Here is a 22243-nt window from a genome sequence, read left to right as displayed (position 1 = left end):
TAAACTTATATAAACACTACAACCATATTTAACTTTTTTAAGTTGTACTGTAGCCATCGCATCTACAATCGCCGTAACGTGATTAATCGCGAAGTGAACCACTCCTAAGTTGGCTCATCACATTCCTAAACAAAGTTACTTATCAATAAAGAATTTGTTAGCTTTCGCAATAACGGTGCTTTTATATATCATGTTTATTATTCAATCAATGGTCCTGAGAAACACTGAATTGTTTTCTTGCTATATGTAATATCATTTAAGTCCTTTTTAGAGATGATCTTGAGTGTAGAATTTGAGCGTCTGATGTTTTTCATCCGAAACCAGTTTGACTAGATTGAATCCAATCTTAATAGTGTGCATCTTACGTTAACAGTCAGATTATTGAGTGTTTATGAAATGATGGCCAAAGAAGAATTACATACAACCAATTACGATTGAATCATTGTTTAAAAACTCACTGACTGCTAGAGGGTCTACGGCAAAAAATTCTTGATTACATCGATCCCTGTAATGTCGAGATCCATTCAAAATTTAAATTCAATATCACAACACGGATTGTAATGAAATAATATGTAAAATGAAACATGTTTATTCAACCAAAAGTTCAGCTAAAATTTTTGAGCTAACATTTTAATCAATATAGACGTTAAAATCATTTTCGACTGAAATTTATCGATTCAAATTTATAATTTGTGCTTTCTGCCACCGTACAGGTGAGCTGTCCATAAATCTAACTACAATTGTATATTTCGAAATTACAAAACCACAACAGTTCGATGCATATTTTTCTGCATGTGTTGTTTCTGATTCATTTATAGTAAGAATATTTCACGGCCGAAATGTGACGAAATGAAACCACATTCACGCAGTGCAGTTATCTGTCACAAATTTCTGCAGTGCTTGATACCAAATTCAAAATTCCTCCACAGTAAAACAGTAATTATGCCTTACTTTGTACGAAGTATATCCGTTCGGTATTAGTGTCATATTTTTTTCTGCGCCATGGTGAGCCGAGGAAGTCCATTCGCTAGCGGAAATGCGCTTACGACAGATATTTCTGCTTGGAGATTTTCGGTAAATACTTTGTGCTCGTTGCCATTGGACGAAATCAAGAATGATTGTACGCCGCGTCACGTGAGAATGGGAATATTCTCGGAAGTTAATCCCACTCCCCTTGCTCAAGACGAGGTTAAGCTCATCGCAGCGTCCAGAGATGTTCTCGTAAATGTGCTTGACATGGATCCTGCCATTTCTGTCACGAACGGATTCGTTCAATTCGTATCCGGATGCCCCGTTACGAACTCGACGCCGTTAGCCCATCGTTACGGCGGGCATCAATTTGGGAAGTGGTGTTCTCAGTTGGGTGATGGCAGGGCGCACATTCTTGGAGAGTACATAAACGCGTGTGTTTATCCCTCTAGTAGCAATATTATGATCAGTTGTGTGAGCGAGGCTGATGAAACTACGTGTTCAACACGAACCATATGCTTCAGTCGTTTCACACGTTATAAATATGCTACATGTGGTTCGGCAGTCCATTAACAGTACAAACTCTGTACAGGAAAGGTGAAAGATGGGAATTACAGCTGAAAGGATCCGGACTGACTCCGTATTCTCGCGATTTGGATGGACGCGCCGTCCTCAGATCTTCCATAAGAGAATTTCTCTGCTCGGAGGCAATGTATTATTTGGGTTAGTTTAAACTTTGGCAGACTTAATATTATACTCATCACGTCGGTTCATTTATTTACAAATCAAAACCACTTATTACTGATTTCTAAGTACTGATCACGGAGATTTCTATCATTTTGGAATTCAGAAGGCGCCATCTAGTGATAGTAAATATACTACACCAATTAGTACGGCCGACATACTGGATTATACAAATTTATTTTTCACCGTAATTTTGATTCCACATTGATTCAACAGCACAAAATGATGGTCCAAATGGCACGTCGCTTTTTGTGCGTTGAATTATATCGTTGAATCAATCTAAATTAGCTGATGAGCCATTATGACTCCATATTGCCATAATTACCTTAAGGATCCGAATAAAGCAGTATCTGTATGCAATGTTATGGTTTTGGAATGATACGTTTTACGTCACTAATTATAATGATTTGTAACGCAGGAGTTGAGACGACGCGATCCGCAGCGCTCATCGTCGGCAGTGACGCAGTTTACAGAGATCAGTTCTATTCTGGACAGATTCGAAGCGAAAGGGCAGCAATACTTTTAAGGGTGGCACCCTCCTGGTTCCGTTTCGGATCGCTCGAAATCCTAGCACGTCAGGGCGAATTGTTGCACCTAAAGATGCTTGTGGATTACATCATAGAAGTATGCAATTAAATGTTAAATTTCTCAAATTTTTGCTGTCTGCTATTGAGTCTACCGGACATTTCAGTCATTCGATGCTTATAAATGGTAATTTAGAATCATTTCAACGACATCAACTTGCTGGAAGTGGAGAACCGTTACGTCGTGTTATTTGGACGAATAGCGCATCGCACAGTCGAATTAGCTGTCCGCTGGCAAAGTCTCGGATTTGCTCACGGTGTACTGAATACGGATAATATGAGTATTTTGGGACTAACCATTGATTATGGTCCATTTGGCTTTGTCGAAGCCTACGATTCGAAATTTGTTCCTAATAGGTCAGATAGATTCGGCAAATATTCGTTGGATAAGCAGTTGGATGTAAGTAATTTTATTTTAATTATAGAGGTCAAAAGTTGAAAAAAATTGACTGCGTTTTAAATTCGAACAATTTCATGAGCGAGCGAAACTCTTCACGTGTTTGTGTGGTTTATTTTTACACAAATTTTCAGGTTGTACTGTGGAATCTGGAAAAACTATCCGCAGCCTTTGAACCATTCTTAGATGAAAATCAAAGACTGTACGCATCGAACGTATTGAAAATGCTTGGCGGATACGGAAGAAGAAAGTTAAGGTTAGCAATATTTTAGTGACCGATCTACATTTTGCAATGCAAGAAATGTTGATACAGAGAGTGAAACTTTGATGGAAATGAATCAATTTATAAACAAAATTCACTGCTATAATCGTTGAGCGTTGACTGATTATCGGGATATTTCATGGCCCGTACTTGATTTCATGCGAACTTGACTCGCCATAATGGTATTTTGTGGATGACTCAGATCAATTGTTGCGACAGCTCTAGTTCTCCAGTTGGTCAGAATTTCTAGGAATCTCATCAAGTCTCACTCTCACACGCTCACGCAATGTTACGTAACATATTCTGATATAATGAATTCAGAGTTGGGGTTTCATAGAGCTGACATTGAGAAGCGATGAATAACACAAGACTTTTATATTCCAAGACCCTGTTCAAATCATACCCTGCAATTATTATTCTCGGAGTATATCGGGTTTCAGATCGGTAATGAGATCAAAATTAGGTTTGATAACGGACGTTGAGGAGGACCAACAGTTGTTGGCTATGTTATTGTCGATGATGGAGGAAACTGGGGCTGATTACACAATGACATTTAGACAACTGGCATTGGTTAATCCTGACACTATGATAGACTATGATGTAGTCAAAAATCATTGGTCTCTTTCTCGTCTGATGTGTCACGATTACTACACCTCGTTTGCAGAATTCTATAGGCGGCGTCTGTACTCGGAAGGAGGTAACCATATTTCCGGCTATTTAGTCTGTTGCGCAAGTCTGTCTTATGTGTGAATACAATACAATACACTCATGATATTGTGACAAGTATACAATGCCATTTAAGTCCAAGAATAACTTTCTCATTCAGTTTATAATGACGCGGAACGTAAGGAAAGAATGAATGCCGTGAATCCATTGTACGTTCTGCGAAATTGGATGGCACAATCGGCGATTGAAAAAGCTGAACAGAACGACTTTTCGGAGGTTGGTTAGCTCTTTTATATGGGATCAGGGAATGAAAAAAATTTATCTATTGGGGTGCAGGTTGTGCTGATACAAAAAATACTGGAGACACCATACTCGGAACAAATTGAAGCTGAGCAACATGGATATGCTGCCTCACCGCCGTCACTGGCTTACCGATTACGCATTAGTTGTTCCAGTTGATACATTAATTGTGCTGATGTTTAGTCCTTAGAACATGGATCGGGACGGAAGTAGGAAATATCAGCATTTTTGACCATCGGTACTCACTACTGCTAGTAAATATGATCTTACAACAGTGGAAACAGTTTAGCATCCACTCAGGAAGTAATAACGTCGTGTATGCTAGCAATGTTGCCTCATAAAGACACTGGAAATTTACCAAACTATGAAAAAGGAAACAATCTCAAAGTTCCAAGGCGTCAAAGCCATAGAACAATCTTGCAGATGGCTACCCTAAGGCTAGCCTGTTCATACTATGCGTTAACTGAAGACTATTAATTGTACTGTGTACGAAGTTTGGCTCGCAAAGTTTGCAAAACATATTTCGTATGTATACTTTCAGTTCGGTATCGCAATTCTGTGAAATTCTGTGAAGTTTTATATTTATCATGATTTTTACAAATTGTAACAATAATATCACTCATATGCCATGACTTATTTGATATGATTTGAACAGATAAAATTTTGATTTGAAACTGGCCATGCATGATTTCTACAAATTTTACTATTCCCAGCTACTCATATAAGCTAATTTTTAATCATTCAACGGGGTCGTCAGCAGTTGGTCTGGAGAGAGAATCTAAGCCCATCTGTATAGGAAGGTGACCAATCGCATGCGCCCGGTACCAGCAACCGGCTGCAACTACTTGTAATTAAAAATCACCCTACATATGTCGTTGATTGAAAATATATAAAAACTGCTAATCTTATGGACTATGCTCTGCCGGTAAGGGTACGATAAAGTGAGCTAAAAGACCGGGGGAAATTATCTGCCATACTGAGTCGATTGAATATTGGGATCTTACAGGGCGGGTTGATAAGTACAGAGTAATAGAATTACCCCCGGACCATGCCCCCGAGTCCCCCGGACCCACGCGGATGCACTCATTGTCAGCCTGAAGAAATATTAGCCGAGGGCTGAACGTTTGAATATACCAGTCAACGAGTAGGTATAGAGATGTAAAAATACTGATATTAAGATTCTCAGTAAAATTACCAACAAAATACACTAATTTTGCTGATGATTTGAAGTTCGTGACCGTGTAGATATTTTACCGATTGACGAGTGACGGTCAGGGATGGAATGATGCACTTTTAGCAATCAATTATATTTTTAAACGACATTCCGGCAGGCCCCACCTATCATCCTCCGGTTTATAAATCGACATTCCTTAATGCTTGCGATGTTTATTGCATGGTGTTCGAGAAGCAGGTCAACGGTCACAAAAGATATGACGGGTCATTTATAAGTAGATAGACGTAGCACGTCATTTTTTTTTCACTTATAATCATAATTTTCGTCTTTTTCGCTAAAAAGCAATATTACATTCAAAGCTGATTACACCGGCACACAAAAAAAATTGAGTAGAATGTGCATTTGACCGGACCTACCTACGGGTACGTATTTTGGTCCGCTGAATCCGAATTCGAGGTCAGTTTGACCCCTACACCCCCAAAATTTCGAGAAAACTTCGAAAAACCGTAAAAATGATGAAAATCGGCAGTTTTAATGATAAAAAAAATTTTTTGGAACTAAACTAAGCGTGATTTTCATGTATTTCGATCTGCTGAATATGAATCGAAACTTTATTGAGACCAAGAGCCATTTCAAATGTAAAAAAATCACACAAACTCTCCAAAATTCCGAAAAAATATAGTTTTCATGATAAAAAAACTTTTTCTGGTCCAATTCAGATAAAATTTTATATCTTTTCATGTCTTCAATTCGCATCTTAATTTTTTTAGTCTATTCACCCTCTAAAGCTGGAAAAATTCGAAAAAATTGTAAAAAAATTGTAAATTTTTACAATTTTTTCGAAATTTTTACAATTTTTTCGAAATTTTTCCAGCTTTAGAGGGTGAATAGACTAAAAAAATTAAGATGCGAATTGAAGACATGAAAAGATATAAAATTTTATCTGAATTGGACCAGAAAAAGTTTTTTTATCATGAAAACTATATTTTTTCGGAATTTTGGAGGGTTTGTGTGATTTTTTTACATTTGAAATGGCTCTTGTGAAATTGTAATTTGAAATTGTAAAATTTGAAATTGTAAAAAAATTGTAAATTTTTACAATTTTTTCGAATTTTTCCAGCTTTAGAGGGTGAATAGACTAAAAAAATTAAGATGCGAATTGAAGACATGAAAAGATATAAAATTTTATCTGAATTGGACCAGAAAAAGTTTTTTTATCATGAAAACTATATTTTTTCGGAATTTTGGAGGGTTTGTGTGATTTTTTTACATTTGAAATGGCTCTTGTGAAATTGTAATTTGAAATTGTAAAATTTGAAATTGTAAAAAAATTGTAAATTTTTACAATTTTTTCGAATTTTTCCAGCTTTAGAGGGTGAATAGACTAAAAAAATTAAGATGCGAATTGAAGACATGAAAAGATATAAAATTTTATCTGAATTGGACCAGAAAAAGTTTTTTTATCATGAAAACTATATTTTTTCGGAATTTTGGAGGGTTTGTGTGATTTTTTTACATTTGAAATGGCTCTTGGTCTCAATAAAGTTTCGATTCATATTCAGCAGATCGAAATACATGAAAATCACGCTTAGTTTAGTTCCAAAAAATTTTTTTTATCATTAAAACTGCCGATTTTCATCATTTTTACGGTTTTTCGAAGTTTTCTCGAAATTTTGGGGGTGTAGGGGTCAAACTGACCTCGAATTCGGATTCAGCGGACCCAAATACGTACCCGTAGGTAGGTCCGGTCAAATGCACATTCTACTCAATTTTTTTTGTGTGCCGGTGTTATGAATGTATTGTGTACACACACACACATTCTCGAGTCGGCAGGATGTCGCGATTCTGTAGAGATGGCACTGACATGTGACCAGTGTGGTAATTTTATTTTCGACATAGCGTGCGGTAAGTTCGTTTTACCGTATCTGCGGAACGTGCGGTAAATCAATGTTACCTTTACAGCGATCTCTAGAATTGTAATAACCTCTTGCGCAATGTGTATTTACTAGATTATAATCGATGTAAACAAACGCAGCGCTAAGGAGAGAAGGCAACGCTTGGATTACTAATATCGATTACAAAAGGTCATATTAGCTTTCCTTTGTGTACCAATACCATTTTTACTAGATCTTATCGCAAACTTACCACCACTTGTGTCAAAAAATAGTATACATAACTCGTGCGGGCAACTATTACCTACTTCCCGCACTTGTCACGTAATGTACTATTGCAGTCACATTACCAGATTGTGACGGTAAAAATACGGTAAATTTATCGGTCACGCTTACCACTTACATCTCTAGTACCAATGGAACGGCTAAATGCCGCGAATCCGAACTATGTGGTTGAGTCGGTGGTTCTCAGTTGCGTTTTTATCCTGAGAATCACTGATTACGAATTGAAAAATCTAGGATTGTTAATTAGAAGCGTGAACAAGCGGAGATAATGACGAAGCAAGAAGGAAATCGAATAAAACGGTAGCAATTTTTCGAGGCAAAAAGATACTCTAATTCATTCTCATTATTCCAGAATCGTAAACTCGTGTATAATAAGAATCCCCTTTCATACGTTTACTATCGCATAGTCCATACTAAAAATATTGTGGTATGTCCAGGGCCTTTCTCCTGAACCATAAAAAATAATAAAAAGATATCAACACTCAATTCACTATAATGCATGACATGTATAACGATTCTAGAACAATGAGAATGAATTAACTTACTTTCTTATGTCTCGAATAGCTACTTATAAAGCTTATATAGAAGCTCTATGGAATACACTGCCAGAAACGTGTCAAGAGTTATAGCCAAAAAACGAGAGTTTTCCTTCGTAATTCCTTCACAGTTGGTCTTTCGCTCTTTTTGATGTCTTTTCCGCGTTCCTGAATGTCCAATTAGTGGAAAAAACGCCCTGCAAAACGATTCTGAGACAAAATGTTACCAAGCTGTGAAATTCGCAAAAAATCAAGATTAACCCCCTTGGATTTTTTCAGTCAAAGTTTGGCCGTCTCTGAAAAATAGTTAAATTTATTCTTCGAGGCATTATATCAACGTAAATTTGAGAGAGGAATCGATTGTGCGCAGTCCGAATACGCCATTAGCTACTTCATTTCGCTTCTTCATTTTCTTCCTTTCTTCACACTTCCAACTATCAATCCTAGGTTTCAAATTTATAAAATAAAATTGTAATTGTGATCTATTGTTTGTGGGGATTCCGTGGGGGATTCCAATGTTAATGTTGATAACCGTAGGAAACCTTTGTACCGATGCTCACCGCATCGTCCCACGCCTACTTGCGCCGAGTTTCAAAACGCCCCACTTGGTTGGCTGCCTTTAACAACTTTCAGTCAACGTTTCCATACATTAGAATATGATTAGGTTACTTTAGTCTCCATGGATATAACAAACCGGTGTTGATGGCTAGGGTAAAACAGCAGGTGCGAAAGTTTGACGTACTGTCAACGTGTTTTTTAATTCGAACTATACATCTAATTGACACATGCCACTCACTTTAGAACCATAGTCACAAAGGAAGAAGAAAAAATATACACATAACATTGGAATAAATTTCTTATGGACTAATTGAAATGTCTCGACCGTTGCGTTACATCGTTAATGAATTGGAGGATTATAAAGACCAAGATGTTGCCAAGGAAGTAATCGGCCAAAAGAAGGAACTTATGGAAATCGTGCGTGAAATTGCGGCAAAGCAACCGGCCTCAGAATCCTCAGCTGACGGTGGCTTGTACGTTGGAATAGCTGGGATAGCATACATGGGCTATCACCTTAGTCAAATAAGTCAGCTACAGGAAGAGAGGAGCAATTTTGTCTTGTTCGGTCTTCAGTATTTAGCACCTGCTCTGGAGCATGCTGATCGATGCAAAGACTCAAAAAAAGAAAAGTCCTCATTTCTGCTGGGCAATGCTGGGATTTATGCAGTCGCTGCTGTGCTTCACAAAGCAGCAAAGGATAGCGTCAAGGCTTCAGATTATGCCAAGCGATATCTTCAAGGAGCAAATAACTGCAAGCCGATAAATTTCTTGTCCTGCGGTGGAGATGAATTATTTGTTGGGCGCACAGGGTACCTTTTCGGAGCTTTGTGGCTGAACAAGCATATGGACAGCCAAGTTGTCCCGCTTAAAGAAATTCATGAAATAGCGCAAGCTATTGTACAATCTGGAAGACAACATGCGACCGACCATGGAAGCCCATGTCCGTTGATGTACTCTTATTACGAAACTGAGTATCTCGGTGCTGCGCATGGATTGTCTTCCATTCTTCAAGTACTCATTCAAACACCAAAATTTTTAGAGTCAGACCCGGTTGCAGAAAAGCTTGTCCAAGCATCGGCCGATTATCTCCTTGGTTTGCAGACAAAGTCTGGTAACTTTCCATGTGCCATGGATGAACTCGATCGAAGATCAAGATCGGAGATCGACGAGCTAGTTCACTGGTGTCATGGAGCACCTGGTGTTGTCTATCTAATGGCAGCTGCCTACCTACATTGGAAAGATGAAAGGTACTTGGAATCGTGTTTGAAATGCGGAGAACTGACATGGAGGAAGGGCTTGCTTAAAAAGGGCCCAGGAATATGTCATGGGATAGCAGGAAGTGGTTACGTCTTCCTATTGTTGTACCGTTTGACGCAGGATCCTAAGCACTGGCATCGTGCTGCAGCATTTGCCAACTTCTTGAAATCGGATGAATTTTATCAAAATGCCCGTAGACCTGATAGCCCTTACTCATTGTACGAAGGTTTTGCCGGAACAGCGTGCTTCTTAGCTGATCTGCTTCAACCAGAAAAAGCTAATTTTCCTTTCCAAGATGTATTTTAAATTAATTGTATCATTGATCTCGTCAACCTTCCTTTTTCCACTCTGTAATTGCAATGGATCCTGATTTGTGATAAATTATAGTCTTGAACAATACATTGCATCTTAAGTGTAATAAAATGTTATAAACTTTTATAATGATTATGAATGATCCGTAAGTAATGACACTGAAGTGATTCAGCAATAAATTTATTTATTGTAATTTGCTTGTGTTTTGAATGAAAGTGTATTCTATTGCCCTTTCGTCAGTATATTCATCTTTGTCCATAAGTTTAAAGGAGATACTTTCTTCTTTCTTACACAATTTAAATGAAATGCAGCTCTAAGCTTTCAGCGAACTTTTATGTTATAGAGTCATAAATGTGCGCGAACTAAATAGTTCTTACAACTCGGTGTGTCATTTGTTTGATTTCTTTTATCAAATGTGAAATAGCAGAGCTGAATTGTTTCAGGAATTCAAGGATAGGGTTGGAATTGTCTTGGTGAATAAAATAAGCTGAAGAACAATATAAGAATAAGATCGGAGAAGAGATACCAGAGTTTAATGACTCTTCAACGTTCTTATTACAAAACCTTTTATGAAATCGTTAATATTTTCTTAGTTTATATTCGTATTTGCTCAGAGTCCTTTCCATTACATAATACGAATGTTTTTTTATTCATGTATATTATCATTGCTATAGATAACATAGCTGGATATTTTTTCAACCATCCCAGTAAACACTATAGCCTGAAAATTGCCTTTAAGATATCTGTTTTCAGATAACTTACTGACACGATTAAAAGTTGCGTCAAAACAACTGAGCTAAGATACCTCGAAAACGTCCGTTAGGAGTTACCGTGTACAAGTTGTCTATGGGTCAAACCATGAAGACAACTGCTAGTCTTCTTTTCTTATTTACCACATGTCAACGCAATGTCAATGTATCCTATTAAGCGCGACATCACCTACTGGTAGTTGCAATGTCTGGTACGTGTGTCAGGTGGTCAAGATGTACGTGCGGACAAGAAATATGAATGTAAATATCATTTATTTCAGTAAGTAGACATTACATAGAAATGTATTTTTTAATAAAAATAAGTATCTAAAACATATGTCTCAAAGTATATAATGAAATAATATAATATCCCACACAGCACAAGGTCATCCACAGGATGTCCGACGAATATATTTTAGGTCTACAACAAATATCTTCAGAATATCCTGATATGTTCTATGGACGTACACAGGACGTTTACAGGATAGCCGAATGCCCGCTTCTGTGATCTCCGTTGGATTGGATATTCGGATATCCTATGGATGTTTTGTATACGTCGTATAGATCACGGTGGTATGTTGTATGGATCTCTAACTTCATCCTAGGTCTATCCATACGACATTTGTCGGATGCCACGTTTCTTTTGTATGGCAATATCGAGGGTCAGAAATAATGTACGAATGAAAAAGACTTTTAACGATTTTTTTTATTGATTATATATATATATTTATTGATTATATTGATTATATATATATATATTCAATCACTGCGGCAGTATAACATATTATAAAAAGTGCTTGTACAGTCTATTTCCAAGTCATAATAATAGTTTAACATATTCATATGTATACATATATAGATATACTTGATATTTTCTTAAGTACCCCGTCTTCCCCCCTACTCCCGTACACACACACACACACACACACACATATGCGGGAGTGGGGGGCAGAACGGGGTACTTAAGAAAATATAAAGTTTTCGGGGATCTAAATAGGGTAAATCTCTGTTTTTTCAATTGTATTCGAAATAGAAAAATTTTCAGCTGCCGTTAAAAAAAATGTTCATTTTTTAGGGGTAAAATGGGATACTATCCTCTGAAAGAAGTGGAAAATTCGTTTTTTTCTTAAAATTAAATAAATTTGATTAATTAAATTTCTTTATAAGTTATTTACATAAAAAAAAGTCTAATCGATTTCAATTTTTTTTTTATCAAATTGAAATTTTTCAACAACAGTAACAAAAACGTTAAATAATACTCTATTATGTTTACAGACGTGATGTTTGAATTTTTCAAAAAGATTTAAACAAACGAAATTATTCATAAAATTTTGGAGGTACCCATTTTACCCCCCCCCCCCCCCCCTGTGTGTGTGTGTGTAAATGAAATATAAATATATATATATATATGAAAGTATATGAAAGTTTATATATATCAGTATATATATATATAGTATTACTAACTTAATATCATTTATAATAAGAATTGCACATCAAGTATTTTCTCATCAATACCTCAACAACAATTATAGAAACAAACTTTCAACCCTTCGATAATAAAATTATATATTATAAACAAGAGATATTCTTATTGAGCAAGATACGCTTTTTTAACAAATAATGTACGATAAAGACTCAATCAAAAATCCCTATAAATTGGTCTACAACAAAGATAACTCAAAAGCATTACGACCGACTTTCTGCAAACACATTGATTGCATTAAATAAATATATCGTAATCATTTTACCAGTATAATGAATCAGAGAAGACCTTTCCATAACCTGTCAAAAAGACAGCAAAAGAGACAGGATAATTTTCAACTTGTCAGTCAATGACCTTTCCTGACGAATTTCTGCCTCAAGACAAGAAATATTGACATGTGGCTGTGAACGTAGACTGAAACTCATATTTAGCTTTAAAACACGACAAATATGCTTATATAAAAATAAGTGTTGATATTGGTATAGCTTACAGGTTATTAAAAAAAGAATATATATTGTATTTGATTAAAAGTATAAAGGCTTTAGGTTACGATTAAGTATGAAAAACTAATGAATTTTATATTTAGATAAGACGTGTTATTGTTTCGTTCATCATTAACTACAAATTATGATTTATGATTTAATTGTGTTATAAGCTCTAAGTCGTTTTATATAGTTGTAAAAAAAATTGGAAATTTTGTAATCATAGCTATGAAACATCGTCTGTCATTATCATATAAACGCATTCAAATAAAATATGCTACATCCTACTGAATATATATAATATTATACATCTTACTATGTAATAAAGATAAATTGTATGTTGACATAGGTATGTAAATACGTACGCGTGTCTAATACCTCACAATTTAAAGACAACGTCCAGTTACCCGCGCGAAAAACATTTATTGTTAGATTACTCCAAAACGCCTTTTTCAAATACAACAAAATGTCCTAAATGCCGACGATCATTGGTGTCGTAAAGTCATCTTTACACCATCCTACAGGCAAGAAGAAAGCAGGATATAGATGGACATTCGATGTCTATACACGGCCTATAAGTTGTCGGTCTCGTAAAGAGACAACTTTTGTCTACGTAAGTCAGCTACTTAGAGCATATACAGTAACCACGATCTTTATAGACGGTCTGGGCACTGCAATACTTCGTGCCCCTTTCTATATAACGCAGCGTGACCGCTTGAGCTTGTGAGATAAACACATTTCAGCAGTACAACTTGCGTTTAAAATGTTATATTGTTTTCAACTGATTGTACCGACTGCATTTTCACTAAGGTTCCGTCTTTGGTATTGGTTGAAAAATGGGGAAATCACACTCATATCAGTGCAGCCAGTTGAAACGATATCAGGAATTGTCACCTGATATTTATGTACATACAAACCATGAAGACAGTCTCCATGATACAAACGTTCTCTTCCTCCTGCCGCCATTGGCATGCAAAGCTTATGCAGAGTTTATATTCCGATGAGGTGCGTTCCGAAATGAGCTGGAAGTAGGTGGAACTAGTCAAAATTCCCCACGAGAGTGACAGAGCTGCGTATCGAGCCGCTGAGTGACAGAGACCCGAGATTGCTGACAGTTAGGTCGGACTCGCGGCCATCTTGCCTCGATTTAGTCTATGCCGAAACATTGCTACTCTCTTTATGTGTCCAGCAGCCGCGCTTGCTGGATTTCTTTGACGGATTGAATCGTGGGCTGTGTTAAATCCAGTCGCGAATTAGGGCATCCAGCAATTAGTGTTTATAAATATGGTTCAAAAGAAGGTACGGTTACTATATTACACGAGTAAGTGAATAGTTTTCAGCCAAACCCTGGTATCGATTCAATTACTTGAGGTTATAAATCGGCGTGTTTTTCCTGTTCTTTAACTGTGCTAACGTACTTATGAGCTTCTCAGACAACAATTTCATTTACAACTTTAAACTACCGGAGACTAATCAGTCCTAATCAGAATGAGCAATTCTGTTATTTTTTCTCTTATTCCTACATGGTGCAGCCCAAGAAGAAGGTCGGGAAGAAGGTAGCAGCAGCTCCACTCGCTGTGAAGAAGGTTGAGCCTAAGAAGCTGACAAACCCGCTTTTTGAAAAACGGACCCGCAACTTTGGCATTGGCAAGCTATTTGAATGACTTTCTTCTATATGCGCAGTTAATTCATATGATCATCACAATATAATGCCTTGTTATTTCAGGTCAGGATATTCAGCCAGACCGAGACCTGAGTCGATTCGTCAAATGGCCCAAGTACATCCGCGTTCAACGCCAGCGATCTGTGCTCCAAAAGAGGCTGAAGGTCCCACCACCAATAAACCAATTCACGCAGACACTTGATAAGCAGACAGGTAATCAGAGATTCTGTGGTCATTATTGGCACTTGGTCTGGGAAAGATTATAGAGTATATACAATTAATTTGGCTGCTCCGTTTGCCAGCTACACAGCTGTTCAAAATCTTGGAAAAGTACCGCCCAGAAAGTGCCGTTGCTAAGAAGCTGCGGCTGAAAGCTAGAGCTGAGGAGAAGGCTGCAAAGAAGGAAGATACTCCGACTAAGAGGCCCAACCAACTTCGCAGTGGCACAAATACTGTCACAACTTTGGTCGAGCAGAAGAAGGCACAGTTGGTCGTAATTGCTCACGATGTGGACCCAATTGAGGTAACTATTAAATTTTGGACTAACCTGCTCGAAGAAACTGCGACCAACCTCATCATAATAATATTCATAAATTCAATCAATATGATGGTTATATTACCCAAACTAACATTTCTCCACTGTGATGCTAGAATTTCTTCACCTGAAGGCACAACTTACAATAATAATTGTTTTGTCTAGAGGATGAATGTTGACTCTGAGTTCGTATTCATAGAATATTTCCATATTTCCGGATAATCGGAGACAGAGTACAGCACCTGTTTTTTTTTCAGGTTGTTCTGTTCTTGCCTGCATTGTGCCGTAAAATGGGAGTACCTTACTGTATTGTCAAGGGAAAATCACGTTTGGGAGCACTCGTTAGGCGCAAGACTTGCAGTGCCGTTGCTCTCACACAGGTTAGTTTGTTTCCTATGTTATTAACTGTGATAATACATATTTGAGGTAATTGTTAACTCCTTTCCGTGATGAAATAAAAAGAGCCAATCCAATGATTGACCATGATTAGTTCTTAATAATTGACTGATACTTTGTGTTAGATTGGTGTACATAATCTAAGCAATCGTATAGATTGTCTAATTCGGTTTGACTGTTCCATTTCAGGTCGATTCCGGCGATCGCGCCAACTTCACCAAAGTGGTTGAGGCGATTAAGACCAATTTCAATGACCGTCATGACGAGATTAGACGACACTGGGGCGGTGGTCTTCTTGGCAGTAAATCCGCTGCCAGAATCGCCAAACTGGAGAAGGCCAAAGCGAGGGAACTTGCGCAGAAACAAGGCTAAACATGCCGTAATGTACAATGGAAACTGTCCACGCTTTTCCAACAAATAAAATAATATCAAAAACCTAGATCCCAATGATAAATCATAGTAAATACCTATCTAGTGCGTAGTCCTTATAAGTATATTAGAAACATTCGCGAGTACGTGAAATTTTCTTTCAAATGGATAATTCTTTTTTTTTTCTGCATCAAAAATTCGAAAAATCTATCCGCCGTAAACTACATCAAGTTATTCAAATTCAATTTCAAACCATTGGTGATGCAAGGTACGTATGTGTAAGTATTTTTTCGTCATTATCGCAACAATTTTTTTAAGTAATGTTCTACATATCGAACAATGCGCGCCAAAACTAGTAACTTTTCGTACGAGATAAGGTATCAAACGCCTCTAGTTGGACTCAATAGCGTTTACATAACGCGTCTGCATTCATTGTACACAGATTTTTATCTCTGATTTATTTGATACGTAAAAGAATGGTTAATTTTATACATTTTTAGGTGAATACTGCGAATCATTATCTATTGTAGACTTTATTTGTTGAGCAAAAATACACGTATGAAACATACTTCCATTAAAAGTAAATGAGATACATGGCTTAGAATGATATTCGGCGATTCATATCCCTGTGTCCAATTCTGAACTTGAAAACAACTCAAAATCTACGTATGGTAGAAACGTGAGTGTAATTGAACAGTGATTGAGTGAGATTATGATATTTTTCACGCGTTTCTAATTAGTTAAAGAGTCCAAACGAACCGTACCTTGTACTTCAACGCTATCATGAAAGTGCTGTTAGCACTGTATTACCTAATTGCGGTTATCTAATTTAATTTAGTCAGTTAAAAGCATTGTTTTCATGTATTAATTTTCCTTCATGTAAGCCGTAAATTCATCTAAATGTAATTTGAAAATATTCCGATTCAATCAAAGGAATTGTTTACAATTATTGTAATGCGTAATGACGCGTTTGGTCAGTCATAATCTTATCGATGTCCAGCAGATCTTTGACGCGTTTATCAGATATAAACTGTATTGAGATATGTAAAGGTAACCAGTGCTGATCATTACTTGTAATACAGCGTTGGTTTGCTCGTTGCAAATCGGAAATACCGAATTGAAAATGTATCTTCCATAAGCCTAAACGTCCTATCGAGCGGCCATATTCATTTGCAACTCTTGAATATCCATCTGTGCAAACGTGTCGACGAGTATATTAAAAAATCAAAGTAACAATGTGGAAAATTTAGTTTATTAGAATGTAATGCATTAATAAAAATTGATAAATAAGCAACATCATTCATTCAACATACAATACCGCGTTCGGATTTTGTCATTCAGGAATAAGAAAATCGAATACTATTTAATTGTCCTCGAATTTTAACGCAACAGTCGGAATCATCGAATGTGCAAGCAATGAAATTAAGTGTTGAAATGAAATGTTCTCGTGGCTAAAATTTGATTACTTCTTACGTACAATAATAATACCAATAATAATATTAGCCAGCATCCTGTCAGTCAGAAGTGCTGCTGATGATGTTTCCAAGTTTGTTGGTGCTGCACGAAATTTAACTGTGGAAGTCTTCGAATATTCTAATTATGGTGAAACCGACGATACAGATGGAACTAACCACGAAGGATTGCTCAAACTTAACATATCGTGGCTTCCACCAATCGCTGGGAAAGATCCCGTTTCGTACAGGTGAATTTTTCAAATTTATTTTAAATAACATTCTTGACAGATGTATCAGGTTTTAAATAAGTTGTAAATAAGATTACAATCAACAATTGTAGAATTATTTTGTGGATATTAACTCAACTGCATGCACCCTGGTGAAAAAAATTCTCAACAATGATTCTTAATTTTTTTTTCTTCTGAAATTTAAAAATCTGTCATATTTCCAGGCAGTTTTCAAAAAAATGATGTGGCGTTTCTCACAAAATTTGAATTATTCTAATAATTTGGGGGAATTTCAAGAAGTTTGAGAGTTTTCTTGAAGAATACATATTCTGTCAGAACATATTATATTGAAAATTTGAAAAATTTCAAGATTTCAATGTTTCGAATGATTTTCACCAAGTCGAGTTCAAGGTAAATATCGACTGAACTTCTTGGAACCTAAAGTTGTTAGAAATTATTAGAATTTGTAAGAGTTGAATTTTGCGAAAAAACTGAAATTCATCTTTTGATTCAATGCGTAAAATTTTCTGAAATTTTACAAAAACAATTTTAGCTAGAGTGTGCTTGCAGGGTTGTGACAATTTTTTGCCGCAACTGGGATTAAGGTGTATTGTTGAGACATATTAATGGCGTTAATTGACATTTATTTTTCAAATACACAGCATAGTGGTGACATCGGTCCAAAACGAATCGAGCACAGAGTCGATAGACTGTCCAGAAGGAAGTCTGTATTATACCACGAAAAATGCGAGTCAACTGGGGGTTGAGTTACCCCAAGATCCTCTGGTATATGGAATCCCAGAGTTGACTGTGACACTAGGATGCGTATACGACATTCAAGTCTACGCAAACCCACGGAGAAATCCGAATGTGGTCCATCCAAATCTGTTTTACAAAGTGCCGAAGTGCATTGGTGTCAAATGCAGCTGTGCTGACGCCGAAGAAGATATGGCTTCGCCGGAAGTCGAGGTGCAGAGACTTTCCGATGACCGAGTAATCGTCAAATGGAAACAACTGACGGGGAACGACAAAGTCAAGTCATATATTATCAGGTACGTCCACCAATAAAACGTGGCAAAGTTCAATTCGAGAAAATTCTACTGATTTTTCGACTCTCTGGGTCGATTTTACGATCAAACCACTCCTAGGAGAGAGTTTGGCCATTTGGCGACAGTTTCGTAAACCACAGATAATTATACACCAAAAATAAGAGCACAGTAGAGAACTCATATCTGATAATAGCTCCTTTATTCTCGGTAGTGAAGTAGAGTGATAATTTTGAAGAGGGTGGTCACCCTTTTAGGCTTGATTTTCAAATTATAAATTTTTAGAACTGTTGCTTTTGATGCGGGAATGTTCCCAAATAACCAACGATTATGCGGCCAAAAGTAACTACGTATAATTATTGAAGTTTGACTCCTTCAGCAGCTGTCAAAACTCGAATAGCTTACATTTTTCACGTCATTGCGATATATTGACCATTATCGGTACAAAAAAAAATAACGCGTTTTCAGGTTCAGCACACTCGTAGTTAGACAAAATTTGAAAATCTCATATCGCCAAGGTATGTACTTTCTTTTTCCAGTTCGTTTTTCATAATTTTATCGCTTTTTAATATAATCGTTGGTGATTTATAAACCTTTCCGTATTAATATAGCAAAATTATCAAATTTATCATAAAAATGAAGTGCGAAAGGATGATCACCCCCCTCAATTAATTTCCAGATTCGGAGTGCCCGTTCTGATTTCTCGAAGTGGACTTCCAGTTTACAATACAACCGAAATTGCTCGCGTTTCAGCAAACAATCAGTCCTTCGTTTGGTCCAATGTCAGTTCAAATATTAATGGCGTCGTTCACGTCGTTGCCGAAGATTCCAACGGCTGCATTGGGCCTGAAGGAAGTTTTTCAGTCATCTCAAATGAACGCAATAATAGATACAAAGGACCCATGGTGCGTAAATGTTCTCAGTCCGATATCGAAATTCATATGCAAAGTACGAGTCTTGAAATAAATATTTTTCGTTGTAGGTGATAATTATCGGGAGCATTATTGCCAGTGTGTTAATACTCGGAAGTCTGAGCATTTTGTGGTCCCATGACAGGAATAGATACGAAATCGTGCTGTCCAACACCGATACCAAAAAGTGAGTACTCTGAAAAGTAAGGATAATCCATTTATTGACTATAATAAAATTTGACTAATGGCTCTACAGCTCGCAGAGTTCTCCTGTTTCATTTTCTCGAGGTCAAATTTTCACCGACCGTCTCGCGTTGACGAAGCGAAATGCCTTTTACGTTGAACAGGAAATTGAGGTGATTATATTGGGACACTTTTTTTTCTTAAGGAGGTGAAAAAATAACGATAACCGATTCACAGGAAGCAATTCAAAGCGGGAGGGCTGATGGCCTGGAGATTTCATACTCCCGTATCGATTTCAAAGAGGAACTAGGAAAGGGCCAATTCGGGACGGTGTACCTCGCTGATATAGACGGATTCGAGGCGACGTTGTTTGCTGTTAAGATGACGAACAGTCTGACCTTTCACGACGAAGTCGATGCCAGGAATCAGTTGCTAGAGGAAATTGCGATGATGAAGACTGCTGGACGGCATCCGCATCTTGTCCAGTTAATCGGCTGTTGCACGTTACCAGCGAATCCAGTTTGTGCAATTATGGAGTACCTTGAAGGCGGCGATCTTCTTACCTACCTTCATAATATCAGAAAACGCATTTCTAGCAGCCTTGCGAGTCTCGCCACTGATCCAATGTCCGCATGTAGTCCAAGACCAAGCCTAACCGAAAGTATGAAGCAGCCAAGCGGTTAATCACTCTTCAATTTGTGTGTATATTCAATTTGAAGATTTCACGATTTCAAAAGATTTCAGTAAATTCGAATGATTTCTGACGTTTCAGTGAATCCAATTGACTTCACAAATTTCGCGGATATCATGTGATATTAAGGATTTCACAAAATTTTATACGATTCCAAAAGATTTCAAAGATGCCTGATTTAATGAGTTTCGTTCAGTCATTACTCAAGTCCATGATCTTGATATGAGAATTATGAAAATTTTCTAGCTTTGTACACAACGTTGGGAAGTGAGCCACCGACAACACCGACGCTGGATACGTTCGGTGAAAATAATGCGGCAACTGATTTGGAAAACTCTCACAATTACGTGAACATCCAACACCAATCATCGAGCCAGCAACTTTCGAGAACGAGAGGAGACATCATTGGTCTTCAAAGTTATGAGTTTTTAAGATTTGCTGTCGAGATTGCAAAGGGCATGCAGCATCTCGAGGAAAAGGGAATCACCCACAGAGATCTCGCAGCCAGAAATATCCTCTTGGATGGAAATTTAACTCTGAAGGTAATTGCGTAAATATTTGTAACTAGTTTTAAACTATCGAATCGAAGATTTAGTAAAATTCAGTTCATCAATTGGAAAGAAATCCATTCGCAACTTATCCGGAGATACGAAAAACTTTTTTTTGTAGCTCTGATATTACATTCTATTTGTCGATTTGCCTGTATCCCGGTAACTTATTGCTAATGATTTGAATAATGACTCTCAGGTATCGGATTTCGGGCTCTCAAAAAATGGAGTTTATGTGATAGCCGACGGCGGTGGAACGCGACGACTTCCGGTTCGCTGGATGTCGCCGGAAGCGATGCGGGACCGAGAGTTTTCCTCTAAAAGTGATGTCTGGTCCTACGCAGTTGTTTTATGGGAGATTGGAACGCTTGGTGCGTTTCCGTATCCCGATGTTCGCGATGATCATATACTGCGCCACGTGGTTGTTGATGAAAAACGGCTTTCGAGACCGGAAGCCATTTCTGTTGAGATGTATACGGTGATGCAGGCCTGCTGGACATCCCGACCATCCGATAGACCCAATTTTACTCAACTTTTATCCCGGCTCCTCGGACTCGGTGGAGAGCCCTACTATCCTTATGGGAAGAGCAACCCATGTTATACCACTTTGCCGCCGACGGAGGACGAACTACAAGTCAGTCCACCATTGAGCCCTCTGTAATATAGTTTCAGTCTGTATATTATTCGTATCATATATAGTATAGCCAACTGTAAACTGCACGTAGTGTGACAGTAAAATGCCCTAATACATATTACATATACATAGAGCATATGATACCCCTATGTGCATGCTATGTAATGCAATATTTTTTGAATAAAGTTTCAAAAATCAGTATTTTTAGTGAAATGTTCGTTTTATCCTCCATAAAATATTTAAATGGGAAATTCGTAATGTGGGGATGATTTAGAAAATCTAAGAATGCTACTTGCTCATAAATGTCAAGAAAACTTGAGAGTACATTATTTCGTCGTTGTTCGTTTTGATGCTATGACCATAGGTATATACTATATAAAAAAATTTGAACAAAATTTAACCTTTCTTTTTTGCGATCTTCTGAATCCAAAAACATTTTTATCGCACAATCGATTTGTAGATGTTTTGTTTCACTAATTTAACCCCTAGAAATTGAAAAAAACAGCTTAGAACTTTGGAAGATGGATAGCTACGAAAGTACAACGTTTCTCAATTGTTTCACCATCACATTTAATGCTATGATCGCAACCATTTGAGACCTTGCACAATCATATATTGTGGCAAAATTACGTCTCACAATAAAAAGGCCTGAATCATTTAATTTTAGAGTTTTTGAAACTTTGGTAAAATTTCGTGAATTTTTTGACAAATTAGACCCTCAAGAAGACTAAATAGACATTCATCATAGGATCAACAGATTGGAAACATTCGTTAAAATTTTCTCATCTATTGGCTCTATCTTTCAACCGCGTATTTTGAATTAATTTTCGTTTGATAAGTTATATGTATAATATATAATATATTAACGGACCTTAAATAACTTTTGAAAAAGTAGATTTTTTGTAAAGCGATAAATTACGTTCTGGTCTCATCAAT

At 37.0% G+C, this 22243-nt stretch overlaps 4 protein-coding genes across 4 annotated transcripts; all 4 read left to right on the top strand.

The window, feature by feature from the left end:
- The first annotated feature begins 1071 nt into the window (after positions 1–1071).
- On the top strand, positions 1072–4563 carry LOC124211336 (protein adenylyltransferase SelO-like). Its single transcript, XM_046610300.2, has 8 exons — positions 1072–1403; positions 1562–1692; positions 2132–2337; positions 2434–2697; positions 2829–2950; positions 3397–3653; positions 3783–3898; positions 3959–4563. The coding sequence occupies exons 1-8, from the start codon at positions 1141–1143 to the stop codon at positions 4079–4081; spliced, it is 1482 nt and encodes a 493-aa protein (XP_046466256.2). The 5' UTR covers positions 1072–1140; the 3' UTR covers positions 4082–4563.
- A 3862-nt stretch (positions 4564–8425) lies between these two features.
- Positions 8426–10129, top strand: LOC124211999 (lanC-like protein 3). Its single transcript, XM_046611647.2, has one exon. It carries the CDS (start codon positions 8683–8685, stop codon positions 9928–9930), a length of 1248 nt encoding a protein of 415 aa, XP_046467603.1. The 5' UTR covers positions 8426–8682; the 3' UTR covers positions 9931–10129.
- Positions 10130–13789: 3660 nt separating this feature from the next.
- Positions 13790–15683, top strand: RpL7A (ribosomal protein L7A). Its single transcript, XM_046614173.1, has 6 exons — positions 13790–13949; positions 14183–14297; positions 14377–14526; positions 14616–14836; positions 15106–15228; positions 15434–15683. The coding sequence occupies exons 1-6, from the start codon at positions 13935–13937 to the stop codon at positions 15614–15616; spliced, it is 807 nt and encodes a 268-aa protein (XP_046470129.1). The 5' UTR covers positions 13790–13934; the 3' UTR covers positions 15617–15683.
- A 151-nt stretch (positions 15684–15834) lies between these two features.
- Positions 15835–21724, top strand: LOC124213171 (uncharacterized). Its single transcript, XM_046614167.2, has 8 exons — positions 15835–17315; positions 17957–18346; positions 19020–19245; positions 19323–19438; positions 19508–19607; positions 19672–20095; positions 20372–20667; positions 20873–21724. The coding sequence occupies exons 1-8, from the start codon at positions 17053–17055 to the stop codon at positions 21332–21334; spliced, it is 2277 nt and encodes a 758-aa protein (XP_046470123.1). The 5' UTR covers positions 15835–17052; the 3' UTR covers positions 21335–21724.
- The last annotated feature ends 519 nt before the right edge of the window (positions 21725–22243 follow it).

Source organism: Neodiprion pinetum, chromosome 2 (assembly GCF_021155775.2).
Source record: "Neodiprion pinetum isolate iyNeoPine1 chromosome 2, iyNeoPine1.2, whole genome shotgun sequence".
Classification (NCBI taxonomy): Eukaryota; Metazoa; Arthropoda; class Insecta; order Hymenoptera; family Diprionidae; genus Neodiprion; species Neodiprion pinetum.
Note: the sequence above shows the minus strand (reverse complement) of the source record. Positions and strands in the feature narration are given on the sequence as shown.